The following is an 18,105-nucleotide window of genomic DNA, read 5'->3' on the forward strand; positions in this document are numbered from 1 at the left end:
GGTGATCGTGGGCACACGGAGCAAATCAAGACTCTGACGTGCAGGGTGAGTGTCTTGGTGCGGCTACAGGTGTTGGAGGGCCTGTGGATTGTGGGCATCGTGGAAGAGAGCCGAGATTTGGGACGCGCAGGGGGTGCACCCTACGATAGACAACTCTGTTTCAACTCTGCTGAAAGGAACTAACGCTTCAGGAATATTCCTAACTGGAGGTCAGTCGTTCGACATACACTTCATCACTTCCTGAAGAGTTTCAACATAAGATACAGCATCCAACCATTCTTGCTCAGACAATGCGCCATTCATAGAGTCGCTGATAGAGCACACTGCACATACAATTTCTAGCTCCTCAGCATCGTCCAGATCTACATCATTGTCATCCAAGGACAAGCTCGAGAGGCCATGTGCAACATAGTTTTTACCTCAGGCACATATTCCAATTTGTATTGATATCCCTGGAGTCTATACTGCCATTTGGCGATTCGCGGGGTTGCTCTTCCCCAGCCTTTGTTGGTAAACAGATTCAACAAGGGTGTGTGGTCTGTTCTCAAGGTAAATTTTTTTCCCCACACAAACATTTTTAAGTATTGGACGCCCCACCAAATGGCCAGTGATTCATTCTCTATTGTGAAGTAGGACGATTCTGCACCTCGTAACGTCCTCGAAGCAAAATCAATTGTCTCTTCCTTTCCATCAGCTCTCACCTGCATAAGTACCGCACCCAGACCCACATTGCTAGCGTCCGTGGTTATAACACATGCATCATTAATATCAAACATTTTGCGTGGACCAGCATTAACAATCAGGTAAAGTCCTTTATTCTTCTTTCCGTCCCACGGCATAACTGCTGAGCCGCGAATCCCCCGCACCCCCACATTCCAGGTACCACGCAGGGAACCAGGAGAACCACATGCTAACCCAACAAAGTGTAAGCCTTTTCCTTCCGTCTGCTCAGGATAACGCATTCGAATGCACATGAAGGCAGAAGAGTGCTCAATCATGCTCCCCTCTTCTTGTGTTTGTGGCTATCTAGAGGGAATGCACAAACTGTAGCTGTCACCCAGCCCAAAAGTGTATTGGAGAGAGGATATCAGGCACAAATAGTTATATGCACAGAGAAATGTCCCCTTTCTAGAAGTGGTATTTCTAAAATACTGATGTGAAATCAAACTTAATTTATCATTACTATTTTAAGTATACCAGACAAAACTACTGCTTTCTGATTATGAATTACCATTTAAAAGCATAGAAGGGAATTTCCAATGCTAACCAATGAGAGGATTAGGCCTCGCAGTAATGAAAACCAAAATAGGCAGTTCTTCACTACCAGAACATGTGAAACATAAAGTTATATATCCCTCATTTTACTTACACAGCATCCTGCCCGTAGGGCCTGCCTTAGGGAGGACATTTTTGCAATAAAATGGGGGTGTTAGGCTTTGCACGTAGTTTCAAATGCCAAAGCTGAAGTAGAAGTAAACTCCACACATAAACCTACAGCACCAGGCCTGGGACATGGTTAGGTAGATACTTGGGTAGGTGGCACAAGTAGTGCTTTAGGGCAACTAGTAGCATTTATTTACAGACCCTGGGCACATGTAGTGAACTTTGCTAGGGAACTATAAGTAAATTAAATATGCCAACTGGGTATGAGGTATGTTACAATGTTTTAGGGTGAGAGCACATGCATTTTACCACTGGTTAGCAGTGATAAAGATCCTAGAGTCCTAAAGCTAACTAAAACGAGCTCAGAAAAAATAGAAAGAGGAAAGCAAAGATTTTGATATAACCATGCGAAAAGGGCCATTTCCAACGCAGCCTAATAAATATATGACAAAGCTATTTATAAAACGACTCAAGTGTGTAATAGTTTTTTGTAAAGAACAATTCTGATGCATACATATCTTGTATGTCAGAATTTTTTTTTTACAGATTTGCCACCATTTATGCTTTTTCCTTTTAATAGGGAACTGGACAAACTGACTTGATCACAGATTAGGTTTCATCCGTGACCTATTGTTGCTGAAGAAAATGTATTGTTGCTGAAGAAAATGTATTGTTGCTGAAGAAAATGTATTGTTTATGCCGTAAACACAAACATAAGGAGCAAATTATTTTTATTCCATATGTTTGTCCCTGAGTAAAATTTGTATGGAACATGTACGGAGGATATCTATTTGCTTCAATTTCCTGTTACATAAGCAGGAGGAACTGTGAAATAAAACACATAGCTCTGAATTTGCAGTGGAAAACATATGTATCTAATATGGTCCAAGCTGGCAGTTGATTTCTCAGTGGTGCCAGGAAGTTTTTCAGTGTAATGTTGCAAATGTCTTTGCATCGACTAACTAGTGCACCAATTACTTTTGCACCGACCAAGCTTTGCGGAAATCAAGCCACTTGGCATCAGTGTGTGGCACCACAAATAAATTCTGTGTAATCACAGTTCAGTGTCTTTGCATCCAGGGCACAAGTCAGGAGTACATGTGGGTAGATGACGTACAACCCTTATTTTCACAGGATGGATGCCATGCACCCTGCCACGAATTGGGCCCAGTGGAGATATGTTGAACTTGTCCTGGTGTAATTTTCAGACACCAGGACATTTTCAGCAGCGCCTGAATGCCATCGATCTTTGCTCCGAACAGCAACATGCAGACAGCGGAGGGCTTTGTTATTTTAAATTCCAGTGGGACCTAAAACAAAGGCCCAAGTAAAGGGTTTTGTGGCCTCCTTTTTTTCGATTATACTGGCTGTGAGCTACATGAAGTCTTACACCTAGATGCAAAAGCAATGGAGGGGAAACAAAGGCGCACAGATTGCCACTTCACAAGTACTTAAGAAAGGCATTACTTTGAGGAGTCCCTGTATATAAGCTATAAGTATGTGTAAGAATGTGAGATGTGTTAAGCTGTTCGAGTATTTACACAAAAAACAATTTAAATACCACTATTTACATTTCTGTAGAGCTACTCATCTAAATGCAGGGTGTCAGAGCGCTTTGTACTTTATACATGCACATTATAAAACAATAAATCATATAAGTGTGTACACTAATGTACAGGATGTGGTACATAAGAAAGTGAGGGTTACAAGGTGTAGAAGCCACATGTCCTTCGCAGGTCACTGTGCTTTATTAGAAGGATTACAATTGATGAATTGCAAGCAATGGAAGAATCTCTGTGTTAAAAGCAATAACCCACTTACCTATCTACATAAAATACAAATCTGTAATCTGCGTGTTAAATGAAGTGCGTTGCAGAAGACATATTAACCCTCTATGGTCCTTTGATTCAAAACTGGAACCAGACAAAAAGCAGATTGTTAGAAATGGGGGTCTCTAGTTGGCAAGAGCGTGCACCTTTGTCCAAGTAAGGACCCTTCTTCCTAGTCAGCATAAGGGAGTTACAGTCCTAAAATAACCCGTTCACCCCCTTGGTAGCTTGGCAGGAGCAGTCAGGCTTATCTTTGAGGCAGTGTGTAAAGCATTTGCACGTAACCAACAGTAATACAGTGTAAGCACTACAAAAGGACACCACACCAGTTTAGAAAAATATCCAATATTTTTATATACTGATAAAAATCCACAATACAGTACTTAGAAATCTTCAGTTGTCAAAATAACCAGTTCTGGCTGACCTCGGCGTCACGGGCAAGTTACACTGTTGGAAGACCCGCAAAACAGTACCTTTAGAAATACAGGGCATTGGCGACCTCCAGTTGAGCTTCCGAAAGCACAGCTTCCACAGGCGTCAGTTCCGGAAGTCGGTGCAGGAGTCGTCGGGTCCTTGAAGTCACACGAATCGCAGATCGAACTCCTCGCGGTTGAAGTCAGGAGCGCTGGCATTGCAGGCGTCGGGGTCTGCAGTGCAAAGTTCAGCGGTGCGGCGTGCAGTGCCCTCAGCTAAGGTCGCAGTGTGAACAGCAGCTCAGTGACGGCGTCAGATGGTGTCGTCAGTGAGACCAGGGTTGTGGTGCAAAGTGATGCAGTGCTTGTTGCCGTGCTGGGAGATCACAGTGCAAGCAGCAGCATTGTCATTGCTGAAGCACTTGCATCGGCTGGAGAACTGGAGTTGATGGCGATGATTGGCCAAGTGTGCGGTGCGGGAAGAGGGCGGTGCATCGTGTAACTTTAAGAGCGGAGCCCTCGAACCACGGTGCAAGCAGCAGCATCGATGCCGGCGTGAAGCGTCGTCGTCGGGATACCAGGGCAGCTTCGTGAAGCAATGCGGTGCAGAGTGTGGTGCCCACAGGTCACGGTGTGAGCAGCGGCTCAGTGGCAGCATCAGATGGCGTGATTGGTGAGACCAGGGTCACAGTGCGGCATTGTGGCGGTGCGCTCTGCAGTGCCTTCAGGACACGGAGTCGGCAGTGGCGTCATAGACGGCGTCGGGTTGCTTTTTCTTCTGTTGCAGCACAAAACACACAGTTCCCAGTGCTGAGGGCAGAGGAACTTGAAGTCTTTGCTGTTCCTGAGACTTCTTGAACAAGGGGCATGCTCTAACTCAAGCCCTAGGAGATAATCAAAGAAAGAAGTTGTAGAAAGTTCAGTTCAGTCCTTTCACTGCCGAAGACATAAGCAGCGACTGCAGGCTAACACAGCAAAGCACTCAGCAAAGTGGTAGTTCCTCCTCACAGCTTCTCCAGCTCTTCTTCTTGGCGGTCTTCTTGGTCCAAAAGAGTGCTACATTTCAGGGATTTGGCCCCACATTTTATAACCCAAACTCCTTTGTCCTCTCTGGCAGAGAGTGTCTCTGCCCAGCCAAAACCAGATCTGCTCTCTCTGGTGTGGCTTCCTGGCAGGAGGTAGGGATGGCATTGTCAGAGGCAGACTAGGCAAATTCAGGTGAAAGGAAATCTCATCACCCTACTCTAAATGCAGCCCAGGTCTATTCAGCCCTTTCCTGACCCACCTAGACTATCTGGAGCCATGGCTCCCCCCCAGCCCATGTCATCCAAAACCCAGACAGTCCATCCACAACCCCAGCAGAGGCCTGCTGGATGGCTGAGCAAGAAAATACCTACTTTCAAAAGTGGTATTTTCAATCACAGAATGTAAAAATCACCCTCACTAAAAGATGCATCTTTAGTTTCTGAGTTTAGGCATACTAAACTTTATTTTTCTACTTAGATTTAAGGGCAAGTTATGTTTATAAGATGTTATAAACAAACTCCTGATTCTGTCCTATGGGAACAGGTGGCCTTACAATAGTGAAAAACTAAATTGGCAGTGATTCACTATCAGGACATGCCACACACACCAGGGCATGTCCTACCTTTCACATACGCTGTACCCTGCCCACAGGGGTACCTTGGGCCTACCTTAAGGGTGACTGACATGAAAGAAAAGAGAAGGTTAGGTCCTGGCAAGTGGGTACAATTGACAAGTCGACATGGCAGTCCCAGACTGCACACAGGCTCTGCAGTGGCAGGCCAGAGTTACATTTACAGGCCGTTTGCGTGGGTGGCACAATCAAGTGCTGCAGCCCACTAACACGCCCTGGCAGGCTCAGTGCACTTTACTAGGGACTGACAGGTAAATCAAATATGCCAATCATGAAAACACCAAATCATAACACAGTTTACAACAGGGGCACTTGCACGTTACCACTGATCAGCAGTGAGAAAAGTGCGCAGAAACACTAAGCCAGCAAAAACAGAGTCAAAACAGGGAGGTCAGAAAGCAAAAACTCAGGGGAAACACGCCAAAAGATGTCCCGTCTAACACAGATCTCTCCAGCAAATGTGTCACCCTCCAGCATTATTTTAGCATTATTATTATTCCCTGAAATGTACTGGGCACACAAAGATCTCTTCAGCAGGTGCCTTCCCCCACAAGGTATTTTAAAATGTAGACTTTGTAACCAATTGAGCAGAACAGATTTAGTGGCACGTTTCTCCTTATTGCCAATTTCTTTGCAGCACAGTTTTAAAAAAAATACATGTATACGTGGAGGCCTATATTTTGCTGAAGGGTTGTGTGAACCTTAAGCAAAATCTCATTTGTTAAGTACTGTAATGCACCTAATTGTACATAGGATAAACCGGTCTTGAGATCTGATGTCGCTTCCTACAAGGTCATGGATTGTGATGCCCCTTCCTATAATATCACCTGCCATGTATGCTGTGATGCTCTCTGATGTCACGTGCCATGATGTCACTTTAATACTGTCTAACTTGGTTAGCCCCTTCCCATTCCTTTTTTAGGATTTTCCTTCACAGTGCTTGCGCGGTGCTAGCAATATCTCTTAGAACTAAATAAAAATTACAGCCCGCCCATTACTTACCATTTGCCAGCCTGCTTGCCACTCTGATTTCCTTGCTTTTTATAGTTTTTTTGGTTGCCATTTCCTGTTTGTTTCTGGTTTCTCTTCCTCTGCTTTCCTGTGTTTGTCTTTTCTTTGGAGCTTAGACCAGGTACCCCTTCCTTCAAAAGTTTCCAGCCGCCTTTTTATTTTGCTGGAGGTACTTTTATCCTTGTAGTCAGTGTTTTTTGCAGTTGTGTTTTATCAATCCCTGTGGTTTCACCCAAACCCTCTCCTGCTCTTTTTCCTCCAGTTACTTGAGCCCCCCAACCCCTGCTCTGTTTTCGTATGGAGAACAGCCTGTGCCTAAGGTCCTCACTGACCGCGCAAAGAAGCACAGACTGCCTGCAGCCAACACACACTTCACTGAGGCCTATCTGTTAGCAAACACTCCTCCCCTTCGGGCCTGCACCTACATAGATCCCATGGAAAACTGCGAGCTGGCCTTCACCGAGACACAGATGTGGCTGGAGATGAGAATAACCAATTTTTTTTTGTGAGAACTGGGGGGACCAGGTTCGAGTCTCAGCGTTATCTCATCATCGTGTGATTCTCAGCAAATCACTTAATTTCTCCAGGCCTATAAACAAAAATACAAATGTATCCTTATGTAATTAAATGTTTGTGCTCATGAAAAGAATCCCAATGCCTTTGGTTTGTGTTTACACTAATAAAACTGCAGTTATTTTAATTTAATCCTCGATTTTTTATGAAACTAACGGGGCTTCGTTTTCCATGGCACTACCTTTCATTCGATTGGGGGGTATTCTAGAGGAATCCAGAACAAGGAAAATCAGTAAGAGGAGGTGAGAAAATATTACTGAAAATAAGTCTGTAATGTGGTTTGTCTGACCTCAGATTTAGAAGTTTGACAAAAGAGGCAATTTAAAATTCCTTAACACAATGTTTTTCACATATGCTAGATATTGGCCCTCAACTGGCTAATGGATGCACACCTCTTCAAAGGGCTCTTAATGAGGTACAGGGAATACTTACGATTATGTTGTCAAAATATTTATTGCCTCCTTCGCTCATACGTTCTGAAAATTCATTAGTCTAATCTGATTGATGGGGACTAAACTCTTGACTGGCAGTCTGAGCAATATTACTTGATGCCCCCACTCTCAATATTCCACTAAATGTGCTAATTGCTCTTATTAGTAAAATATTGAAAAAACATTGACAACACCAATAGGAATTGCATAGGCGAAACGTATTGGCTTTGCCAATGCTTGTTGTTTCTAGTTCTGTGGCTTCTTGGTAGCTGACACTGCCCTGCATGAGGTGATATAGCATTACGGAGCGAGGTGAGGGTTATCTGGGATACGGGGATGAGATACAACCCGGCTGCACTCTAACACTGAGAGATAAGGTGCTTATGAACATATTGGTGTTTAATTGTAAGGCAAAATACTGCTTGATTGAAAATAAAGTATAAAAAGTAGATGTTTAAACTACCCTGAACACCCTGCAATTTTTTCAAACTTTCCAAGTTGATGCATCCAGATTTCTTCTAGTGAAACCTAAATGACGAGGAGTTTGGCCCATCATTCCACTGATATGATGATGTAAGTTGAGGGATATAGCCAGATCACAACCTTAAAACATGATTTTGTTGTTGGTGTGTTTTCTTTCAATGAAGACCAGAGAATGTATTTGTTTAAAAAGTTTTTGTAAAATAGGATTTGAAATTTGATGTTACCTCAAAGCTGTCAAATGTTATCGTCATCGAGTGAACTAACAGAGCAATCTATATAGCCAGTCGTGCCTGGCACTGAACAAGGGTGGCGGGGCAGGGGCAGTAAAAAAATAAGTATCATTTACCTTGTAGGCTGCCGACTCTCCTCTATCGTTGTCCCCCATTCTGTTCAGTCTGGCCAGAATAGGAAGCACAGAGGTTCCCCTAAGCCAGTGGTTCCCAAACTTTTTTGACCCGTGGCTCCCTTGACCTAATTGGGAGTTGGCCGTGGCTCCCCACCATTTTTTTACCGGCGCACCGGGGTGCCGCGGCGCACACTTTGGGAACCACCGCAGTAGACCTTTGTACTCTCTACCATTCCTATGTGACTCTTAGAGCTTATAAAACACAACAGGAGCAGATCAGGTCAGGGAATGGCGTGTAACCATTATGGAAACCGTGCAATAGTCAGGTGTGTGTGTATCAGCAAATGTCATTGCATAACTAGAGCTCAGTCAGTAGCTCGAACAAGTCCCATCAGACCACCCTCGTGGTGGTTATTCATCATGTGGGAGGTGGTGGTCACTTTAGACCTCACCCAACCATATAGTGTCGGGGATCAAAGCCAAAATTCTAGCCATGATACTTCTCAAATAGTGAGAGGTGAAAAAAGAGTGCAGTGCTGGGATAATAGTGATTAATAAAATTAACTACTAGGACTCAGAGAATGTTCGTACTGAAGTCTAAGTGTCAAAGATTAAAAGCACGCCGAGTAGTTAAAAATTAAAGCTACTCATAGGCGCTGTGCAGGTGGTCGACATGTTTCAGCCGATGGGGGAATCTGCCCCGGCTTTCTTCAGGACCTATATTGTAAAATCGCTACTGCAACTAACCATGATTTGTGGACTCACAAATAACATAACAGGTATATATCTACCAGGAACTTGATGCTCCAATGTTCACTGGATGCAAAGACGTAACTTGTTCCTGTCATGAAACACAAAAAATTATATACTAATAACTTAGCAATACAAGATTGCTCACACACAACTGAATAAATACATAGTCACCATACATTTAAACACGCCTGCGTGAATAATTTACATTCCGCATAATACAACTAGCATAATAACTTGATCACACAGAGGCATTTCCTCTCAGTGATACTCACCCAGCTTTGTGTGGGTTGAGGGATATAGCCAGATCACAACCTTAAAACATGATTTTGTTGTTGGTGTGTTTTCTTTCAATGAAGACCAGAGAATGTATTTGTTTAAAAAGTTTTTGTAAAATAGGATTTGAAATTTGATGTTACCTCAAAGCTGTCAAATGTTATCGTCATCGAGTGAACTAACAGAGCAATCTATATAGCCAGTCGTGCCTGGTACTGAACAAGGGTGGCGGGGCAGGGGCAGTAAAAAAATAAGTATCATTTACCTTGTAGGCTGCCGACTCTCCTCTATCGTTGTCCCCCATTCTGTTCAGTCTGGCCAGAATAGGAAGCACAGAGGTTCCCCTAAGCCAGTGGTTCCCAAACTTTTTTGACCCATGGCTCCCTTGACCTAATTGGGAGTTGGCCGTGGCTCCCCACCATTTTTTTACCGGCGCACCGGGGTGCCGCGGCGCACACTTTGGGAACCACCGCAGTAGACCTTTGTACTCTCTACCATTCCTATGTGACTCTTAGAGCTTATCCATTTGTATCTCTTCCTTGAGTGACTTTACAACCTGTACATTTGCAATTTTTTATATTTGTCTCTTCCCTGTGCGACTTTACTACTTGCACATTTGCAATTTATTTCTGTTTATATCTCTTCCCTGTGTGACTTTATAACTTGTACATTTGCAATTTTTTTCTGCTTGTATCTTTTATGTAACGCATGTAATCCTAAGTCCTTATGTATCACAACTGGCTCTTAGGTAAAGCGCTCTGACACCCTCCGGTAATGTTTGCGCTACATAAAATCGCATTAAATAAAAAATAAAACCAAAGGGTGTACGTTCTGATATGTATCTTAATGTAGTGATTTTTCTGCTTGGTTTTATGCAATTACTTTTCATTGTCTCATGAAGCACACTTAAACCCTAGGAACCATGTGATATATGCAAAGCGATACTCATTTGCGTCTTGTCCCGTTTTGTAAAATTGCACACACAAAAACACAGTGGTCATGTCTTACGAATTCATGTAACTTTTCATTTCAGAGACAAACACGTGTTCCCAAGGAAAACCTATCTGTTCGCGCCGAGTCAGATGTGCAATCTTGGGAACGCACGCGTTCAATTAATCGTGCTTCGGAAGTCGAGGAGACAAAGTCTGCACATTTTATGGGATACAGCATTTTATCTATCTCTTCCTTTAGGCAGCTGCAGTTTTAGCCATTTCGCCCACTGCTACAGTTTTTTTTATTTTATTTTATTTATTTGAAAAGTTTTATATAGCGCTGGCTAGACCCGGAGGTATCAGAGCGCTTTACATGAGGACGAACATTGTTTCAGAGCATAGTTACAAGTTACATGAGTTAGGGGAGGGAAGTTACATGTGTTAAATGTTATTCCACCTCCAAATACCAACAAGGGGTGACAGGGACAATGTCTGGTGCTTTCTCACATGCATTGGTTTTTCAAGTTAAGAATAAAAATCGTTCCTAGGACAGAAATAAGAAAGATATTAAATGACTCCTAATTCCTGCAAAACTACAATATTAACGCACACAGAGAAGTGTAGTTTTGCTGCCTCAGTGATCCCAGGCAATGCGATATCCAAAACCATTTTTGGTACAGAAGAAGTCTCAAACATAGGTGACAGCGTTTTGTGGTAAACACTGATTATTTTAAATAGGCATGCATGTTTAAGAGCACGAGCACAATGCGCCACAACTGTTTTCAATACAAACTGCTGTTAGACCGTATTCTGTCAGAAATTTTACAAAATGTAAGCAAAGTTACATTATCAAAACGCTAAATACAGTTATTACGGAACTGTTAAAAAAAAGGATTACAACCACTTGCAACACGGGATAGGTAAAGATTAACATTTATGCTCTCCTAACAAAAGAAATATACTCGGCAACGTGCACCCAATATCTAATTAAATCACTGTGTAAATGGAAAAGAGAAAGCTTTACCTGTCTCCCTTTGGCTTTCGTTTCCTGAGCAAGGGTTGCCACCGGGGCCCGTTACCCGTATTGATTCAAGGCCTTTGGAAGATTTCTTGAAGGTAAATTCAACTAGTTTGCCTTCTTTTAGGCTTCTAAACCCTTTCATGTAAAGCTTGCTTTATTACTTGGGTGCACTGTCAAGATGTCCACAGCACTCTCCGTAACCTCACCAAGCTCTTAATTGAGCCATTTAAATGCAGAGGTCGAGGGCTGGGATCACGTTCAGCACAAAGGAGCCACATCCTGACTTCTCATCACGGCGCACCGGGGTGCCGCGGCGCACACTTTGGGAACCCCGGCCCTAAGCCAATCACAACGCTACTGTTAGACAGGCAGTGGGAGCCTGTGCATGTTCCCCACCAGGCTGTAAATTACAGCCTGGAGGGAAACATGCTAAGTGCACATGACTGTTTGGCCGGCCCTCTTTGGCCAGCCCAAGAGGGCCGTCCAAACAATCATGCGCACTTAAGTGCACATATTTTCTCGTAACCAGCTAGCTGCGATGACAGCTAAGCCCCGCCCCAAAACCTGCATCAGTGTGGAAAATTAAAATGATAACATTGAGTTGTAATCATTTGTTTTTCCTTCTTGGCACTGCCTAAAAGCAGTGCGGCAACGCTCCACTGCCTTAGCAAAGGAGCAGCCACTGCTTTTTCATTGTAAATGTGGACTTAAACTTAAAATTCCCTGCGTGCACCACTTATTTGGCTGCAAACCCAGGGCCACGCCACTTTACAGCTATGACTTTTACGTATTTCAAGGCTTTTTTCAGCATCTGGGTATGGCCTACCCTGTTCCATGTCCTTGATTTTTTGGTCGAGCCTGGGCAGCGCATGCGCTGGTCTACGAGGTATGCTGCATTGGAGTATGGAATTGAAGCCCCGTCCACTCTTTGCCCATATTTGTCATTGGTTTATGTCATTGCCCTCGTAAATGCTGGCTTCTGATTCGTTAATATGCTTGTTAGTTTCTCCTTAATACCGTTTTGTCTTTATTTGTAACCTCCCATGATGACTTGCCCTTTTACTTCAGTTGAATTTTAAACTTTAAACTTTATTCGGTTCACGCGATAGGAAACCATAAAAGTTACAAGTTACAAATACATTGTGACTCACTTTAAAATTGCATATGATATATTACAAGAAATATACAGTCCAAAACATACAGTACAATAAATCCATTTTGCATTCAATAGTTAGACCGTAAGGAGTACATTACAATAAAGAGAATAAGAGCAATTGTTTAAAAATAGATACATCAACCGGTTCTTTTAAGTATCCATACATTTTCTGTACCTTAGCGAGCATTTCAGAAATTCAACCACAAATGGGATACATTCTGGTTTTAACATTTGTAAGTAATAAAGAGCGGGGCGTACTTGTTTAAAATTTAACTTTTTTAAAAGGTATTTTAAAAAGTGCTGGCCATTTTACTTCAGTTGTTAAACTGTACGTCTTATTTAGTAAGCACTATTTTTGTTAATGTGTTTCTTCTACTGCAGGCACTACATGCTTTCCTGCAACATTCGCCACATTCAGTGCACCATGCGCACTTTCACTAGGCGCTTTTTACAAAAAAAAGTATGCGTTTGTCAACTTGACAAACAAATGCTTTTTACTTTTACTTTAACCCCTTGGCCGCGGCAGTAATTCCGCCTCGACGCTGGGGGGGCAGGGGGGCCATGCAGCGCCGCCATGTTCGTGACGGAACTACTCCATCATGAGCCACGGGCGCGCTGTGCTTGTGACAGAGTGGTTCCGTCACGGCCCGCCCGCTCAATAGAACACTCAGCGCAGGCGCGGAATTGACGCCGTGCAGCCGCGGCGGCCGGGCCGTGGCGGAACCACTCCGTCACCAGCAAAGCGCGTCCGTGGCTGGTGACGGAGTGGTTCCGTGACCAGTGCTCAAGGGGTTAATAACGTCTGCGGACCTTTCTTTGGACAAGGCCCGTCTAAAGAAAGGGGCGTGGCCTCTATTAAAGTGAGAGCGCAACATGGGGCGCTTTAAAACAACAAGCATTTGCAATGTACTAGGTCTCACATTTTAGAAACTTTGACTGATTGGTATTGTAAATGACGATGCCTTTTATTTATGTGTTGTTTTTTAAACACATAAATAAAAGGCATTGTCATTTACAATGCCAATAGCTCAAAATCTCGCAATTGCGAGACCTATTGCATTGCAAATGCTTGTGTTATATGAATGCTTGAAACATGATCAACTACACTATAGCTTCATTTTCGCATTCAGCAGGTGAATAATATATATTTTTACCCAGTGCAGAGGTTGTGGCGTAACAGCCAGAGCTGCCAACTTGGTTCATGTCTTGGCATCAGCTTAACATCCTTTGATTCTTCTGGGCAAAACACTCAATCTCCCCTGCCTACCAATATTGAATGTGCAATGTAACTGTGCTCCTGAATAAAGCGCCAATACCTCTGGGTCGAGTTGGCACTATATAAACCTGCCCACAAAAAAGCAAAGTTCCTGCCAGTGTTATTGAGTGATCGGAGAAAGTGGTGTAGTGCGGCTTTCATTAGGGAGTTTAAGATTGCTATTTATCTGAATCTGAAACGTGATCATTGTTTGCTTATCTCACTCGGGAGCTCCTCTTTGTTTAGTGTCTACACATACTCTATGTGCTGAGAGTAAATACAATATAATGCAAAGCATTCTTTGACTTGGCTACACACCAGTTGGACGGATTTACACAGCGTGCAGTACAAGCAAGAACTTTCCATAGTTCACAGCTTAATATATGTACTATTTTAAAGAATCTAAAACTTTTACTAGTTATGTATTGTACAACATCTTAAAGGTGGTGTTTGCCCACACAACCCTACAAGTTGCTTCAAAGAGCGGAATCTTGCAGGGTCTTCACTTCATGCTTCTGCTACTTCTGCGGTGCAACATGTAGAAAACAAGTTGACAAAGCCAATAGATGTTACCTGGGCGAAAACTATTGGCCTTGCCAACGCTTGTTTTAGAACTAGAATGCTATCTGCACCCGTAGGGAAAAGCTAAACATATATTGTTTTCGTTTTATATTCTTTTCTGTGGGAGGTGGGGGAAGTCGATGAATTCTCATTTTGAACGCTGGTTTCCCTGGGTACTTAATTCACCCAAGGGAATTAATTATTTCAACACAAGCACGCGCCGATTCTATGAGGGGAAAAACACGCACTATCAACAAAGCAGAACATCCATTTGCTGTGGCGTTAAAAAGCGCGCTGCGCTCACCTCGAGTAAGGTCAGGTAAGGTCTTCTCAGGTTGAAGATGTGCAGGTTACCGATGACCGGCAGCGGCCTCGGTCCGGGAGGAAAGTTGCTGTATTTGTCGCTCTTCCGTCCGTTTATAAGGTGTATTAGAAAAACGAGAGTTAAAACACACAGCAGAAGTGCGACAACGGGATCAGGAAAATACATCGTCACAGGTAGCCCAGCAACACCAGCAGCGGCAAGGGAATCGCGGGGCACTACGGAAAAGAATGCTTTGGCACGTTTTATTCTTCACCGCGTGTTACGCCACCTCCCGCTTTCACTCCTCCTCCCGTTGTGTTATTCGTGTGCTGTACCAGCCACGTCTTGTTAAAGGGAAATGGTTTATTTACATTAACAAAAAACGCGTGGACTTTGGAAACCATCTTTAGATTGAAGGTTGAGTGTATTTGTTATCTTTCTGACGTTAGCCAGAGAGCGTGACTTTAATAATCATTAACATGCACGCCAACACTCTCGATTCTGGCGGGAGACTACCGATTTCAAGTCTAGTCACGCAGAAATCCGATTTAGATTGCCCAATCAGGATCTCCTGGAAATAAGACAAAAGTGGAATATCAATTCTGTCGTTGACCCTCCCATCACCCCCTCTAAGAATTACCTCTGAGATCCAAGATTAATGCTTTGTCCTAAATTCTTGTTGGGGGAGATTAGAGGGTGTGACAGACCTGACATTTTATTTTTGGCAGTTTACATAGCCCATACAAAAACAGAGTTCAGAACTCTTTTCTTTGAGCTATGTTATTAAACTGCCAAAAATGAGATGCTGATTTTCTGTCACAGTGCCTATAGACCCGATTCAGACAGCTCTGCTTCTGTATAAATCAATAGGAAAAATACAGTCTCCCAATCATTTTTTTAATTAAAGCTACCATTTCCCTGCTTTAGAATGATGCAATGATGAAGCGCTTTCCATGCATGTGTTTAGTTGTGATATATTGTTGCAGGGATTCTGCACAAATACAGAACTAGGGACAGGATTATGGGACATTGGTGTATTTGGGTCTTCCGGCCACCTTAGTAAACACGAACCCAGGACCGACTAGCTATAGTGTCTCACTTGGCTCCTACTCCCTCACAGAGAAACACAGGATTAGACACCTCAGAACACAACCCTCCCAGATCTCTCAGAAATCACAGTAACAAGACATACCCTTTTGTTCGCACTATTGTGTTTGTCCACAATAAGATCTCACAGAGACACGAAACAATAAAAAATATTTAGTTTAACTAACGTGCCCTAACATGCAGTGTACGTACGGCAACAAGCAGGAAACTGCATAGTACAAATACATAACAAAAGGAGATGTCACCATAAAAAGGAGAAAGAAATGGAAAAAGGACTAAAGTGCCTAACCTCCCTCCCTTTGCTAAGAAGAAGTATTATTATATAATAGACAATGTCTGGGCTTTGTCTGCAGATACTTTAGCCTATAGGTTGTAGATCTATATCATAGGTGCTGTCTCGCTCCTCTCTCTGGAAAGGTCCCTCTCCCAGGGGCAAAACTCAGGCCCCCCGCAGCCCCTGCGGTGCAAGGGGGGCCCCTAGCTCAAGGAGCCTCCACAGCGGCCGCGCTACCAGCAACCACTTAGCACTCCACACATCCGATCCTTCTCGGATGCTGGGAGTTACGTAACTTATGTTACACTCGCCGTAGTTGCAAGTGCAGCTGCCTCATCATAAATTAAATGGTGCGTTTGCGTGGCCGCATCTGCACGGTCTTCACCTTTAGGGTGGAGCATACTATGGTTTGTCTGGTCATTCTAATGCCACTTTGCGAAATTTAAAGTGCGTGTGAGGTGAGGCGGTTGAGGGGGGCGTGGTATAGCCTTAATTTAATTATTGCCAATGCTAACCTTGCCCGGTCATCTGCCGTCCGCTCACGCCTGCCACTGAAGCTGCAGGCCAGGCCTCAGATGAGTCAGTCTGTCTCCTACACATTCTCAAGTTTGAAAAGTTGTCTCACATGGCATAATTTTCAACCTCCATGTCTTCAATGGAATGTGTGTGTATTTGTATAAAGACAGATGGGAGTCGGGTGCCTGCTGCCAGGGGAGGCATGGGTCAGGTTCCAAAGGCAGGCCATGCAGCACTCCCGGTGACTGAGTCCAGGTGCCCAGGCAGCTGAGGTCGCCATTGGCAGGATATTCCTTACTTGAAAATCGCTAAGGGGGATCAGGAAATCGGTTGTTAGCCGGTTTGTGTGCTTAACAGGCATCTTCTGTTACTTCTGGTCGCCTTGTTTTTTAGGCTTCTCAACAGTCTATCTGCCTGTCCCATGTGAAAGTGTGGCATTTCCTGACAGTCTGGAGTGTTTGAAATGGCTGTAGTGCTGGGATGTCATTCACAAGGGGAACACAGCATCTGGCATGGCCTTTCCAGATGCACAACCTGTCGGTAAATCTTCCATTTTCTCTGGGTGCCATTACTCTACCATTAAGTGGGATATCACCCCCACAGACCCATGACTTTTTTCGTGTGCTCTCGTAAGGGTTATTTGCTGGCACTCTAAAAGCAGAGAGAAGTTGTGACAGCAAAGGGTGCCTGGGCGCAGTGAGTGTAAGGCCACAGGCTGAAAGTGGGATGTCCCTCCGATCAAATGGTGCATCGCAAAGTATGCAAGACAGCATAGGACATGCATACCAAACAAGGATCCATGCTGGGGGTGGGGAGGGCTTTGCCAGATTTTCAAAGTATATATACACATTAAAAAACATTTCTGAGTATTCCATTTAAACAGGAATACTTTGAATTGTAAGTGATTAGCCTGGAAATAAGGAAGTCTCAAGTTATCTAGGCTTGGTGAAGTGTATCAATTGTACCTACCCCTTTTGTGGCACCCATGTTAGCTTTAACTTCTTTCAATGGGTTCCGGGACGGACTTACCCCCGGAGGGGACTGCCTGTGTGGTCATTGCAAAGAAAATGCTGTGCTTCAAAATCTGGCATCAGTCCAGCCCTCGTGGACACAAATTGGACACTCATGAGAAAAGCAAGCGTAGCAGTGATACAAGTATGTTTTCATCCTCAGTGCACCATGAGAAGTGACGCTTCAAGGCACTAATTATAGTGCCCGGGTATTGTGGCTATTGCACATTGCAGGTAACATAAAATACCATAACATACCGTATATTTGTGTAGTGCAGGTTCGCCCCAGGATATCTTGGCCCCGAATAACAGATGTTTATTGTACAGCGTCAGATTTTAGAGCAGTGGGGGTTACCACTGCTCCCAGCCAGTGGGTCTCAATCCCATTATCTCTGTTTGGGAGTGAGTGTGGGGTTGAGGGTCCATGCGCCTACACACATTGCCATCTCAGCTGTGACTGCAATAGTGGTAACACTCTTGGAGAATGTTAGAACTAGGGGTCTCTAGCTGGCAGAGGTAGGTACCACTGTCCAAATATCGACCCTTGCTTCTGATCAGGGTAAGGAGGAAACACTCTTCAGATAACCCCTGCTCACCCCCTTGGTAGCTTGGCACGAGCAGTTAGGCTTATTGAAGGCAATGTGCAAAGTATTTGTACCAACACTCACAGTAAAACAGGGAAAACACCACAAACTGACTCCACAACAGTTTAGAAAAATAAAGGTATTTAATCTAAACTACACAAGACCAAAACGACAAAAATCCAACATACACAGTTTAAGAATATGGTTTCAAATGAGTTCTTAAGGTTGCGTTA

At 43.7% G+C, this 18,105-nt stretch overlaps 1 protein-coding gene across 1 annotated transcript in view; it reads right to left on the reverse strand.

The window, feature by feature from the left end:
- LOC144762428 (cytochrome P450 2K1-like) overlaps positions 1-14,884 on the reverse strand; it is a 618,298-nt gene extending 603,414 nt beyond the window's left edge. Inside the window, exon 1 of the mRNA XM_078647610.1 lies at positions 14,382-14,884. Within this exon, the coding sequence (XP_078503736.1) occupies positions 14,382-14,567 (186 nt within the window). The 5' untranslated portion in view covers positions 14,568-14,884. The remainder of the gene's footprint in view (positions 1-14,381) is intronic.
- Positions 14,885-18,105: the final 3,221 nt, after the last annotated feature.

The sequence above is a fragment of the Lissotriton helveticus genome, chromosome 6, assembly GCF_964261635.1.
Source record: "Lissotriton helveticus chromosome 6, aLisHel1.1, whole genome shotgun sequence".
In the NCBI taxonomy this organism is placed as follows: Eukaryota; Metazoa; Chordata; class Amphibia; order Caudata; family Salamandridae; genus Lissotriton; species Lissotriton helveticus.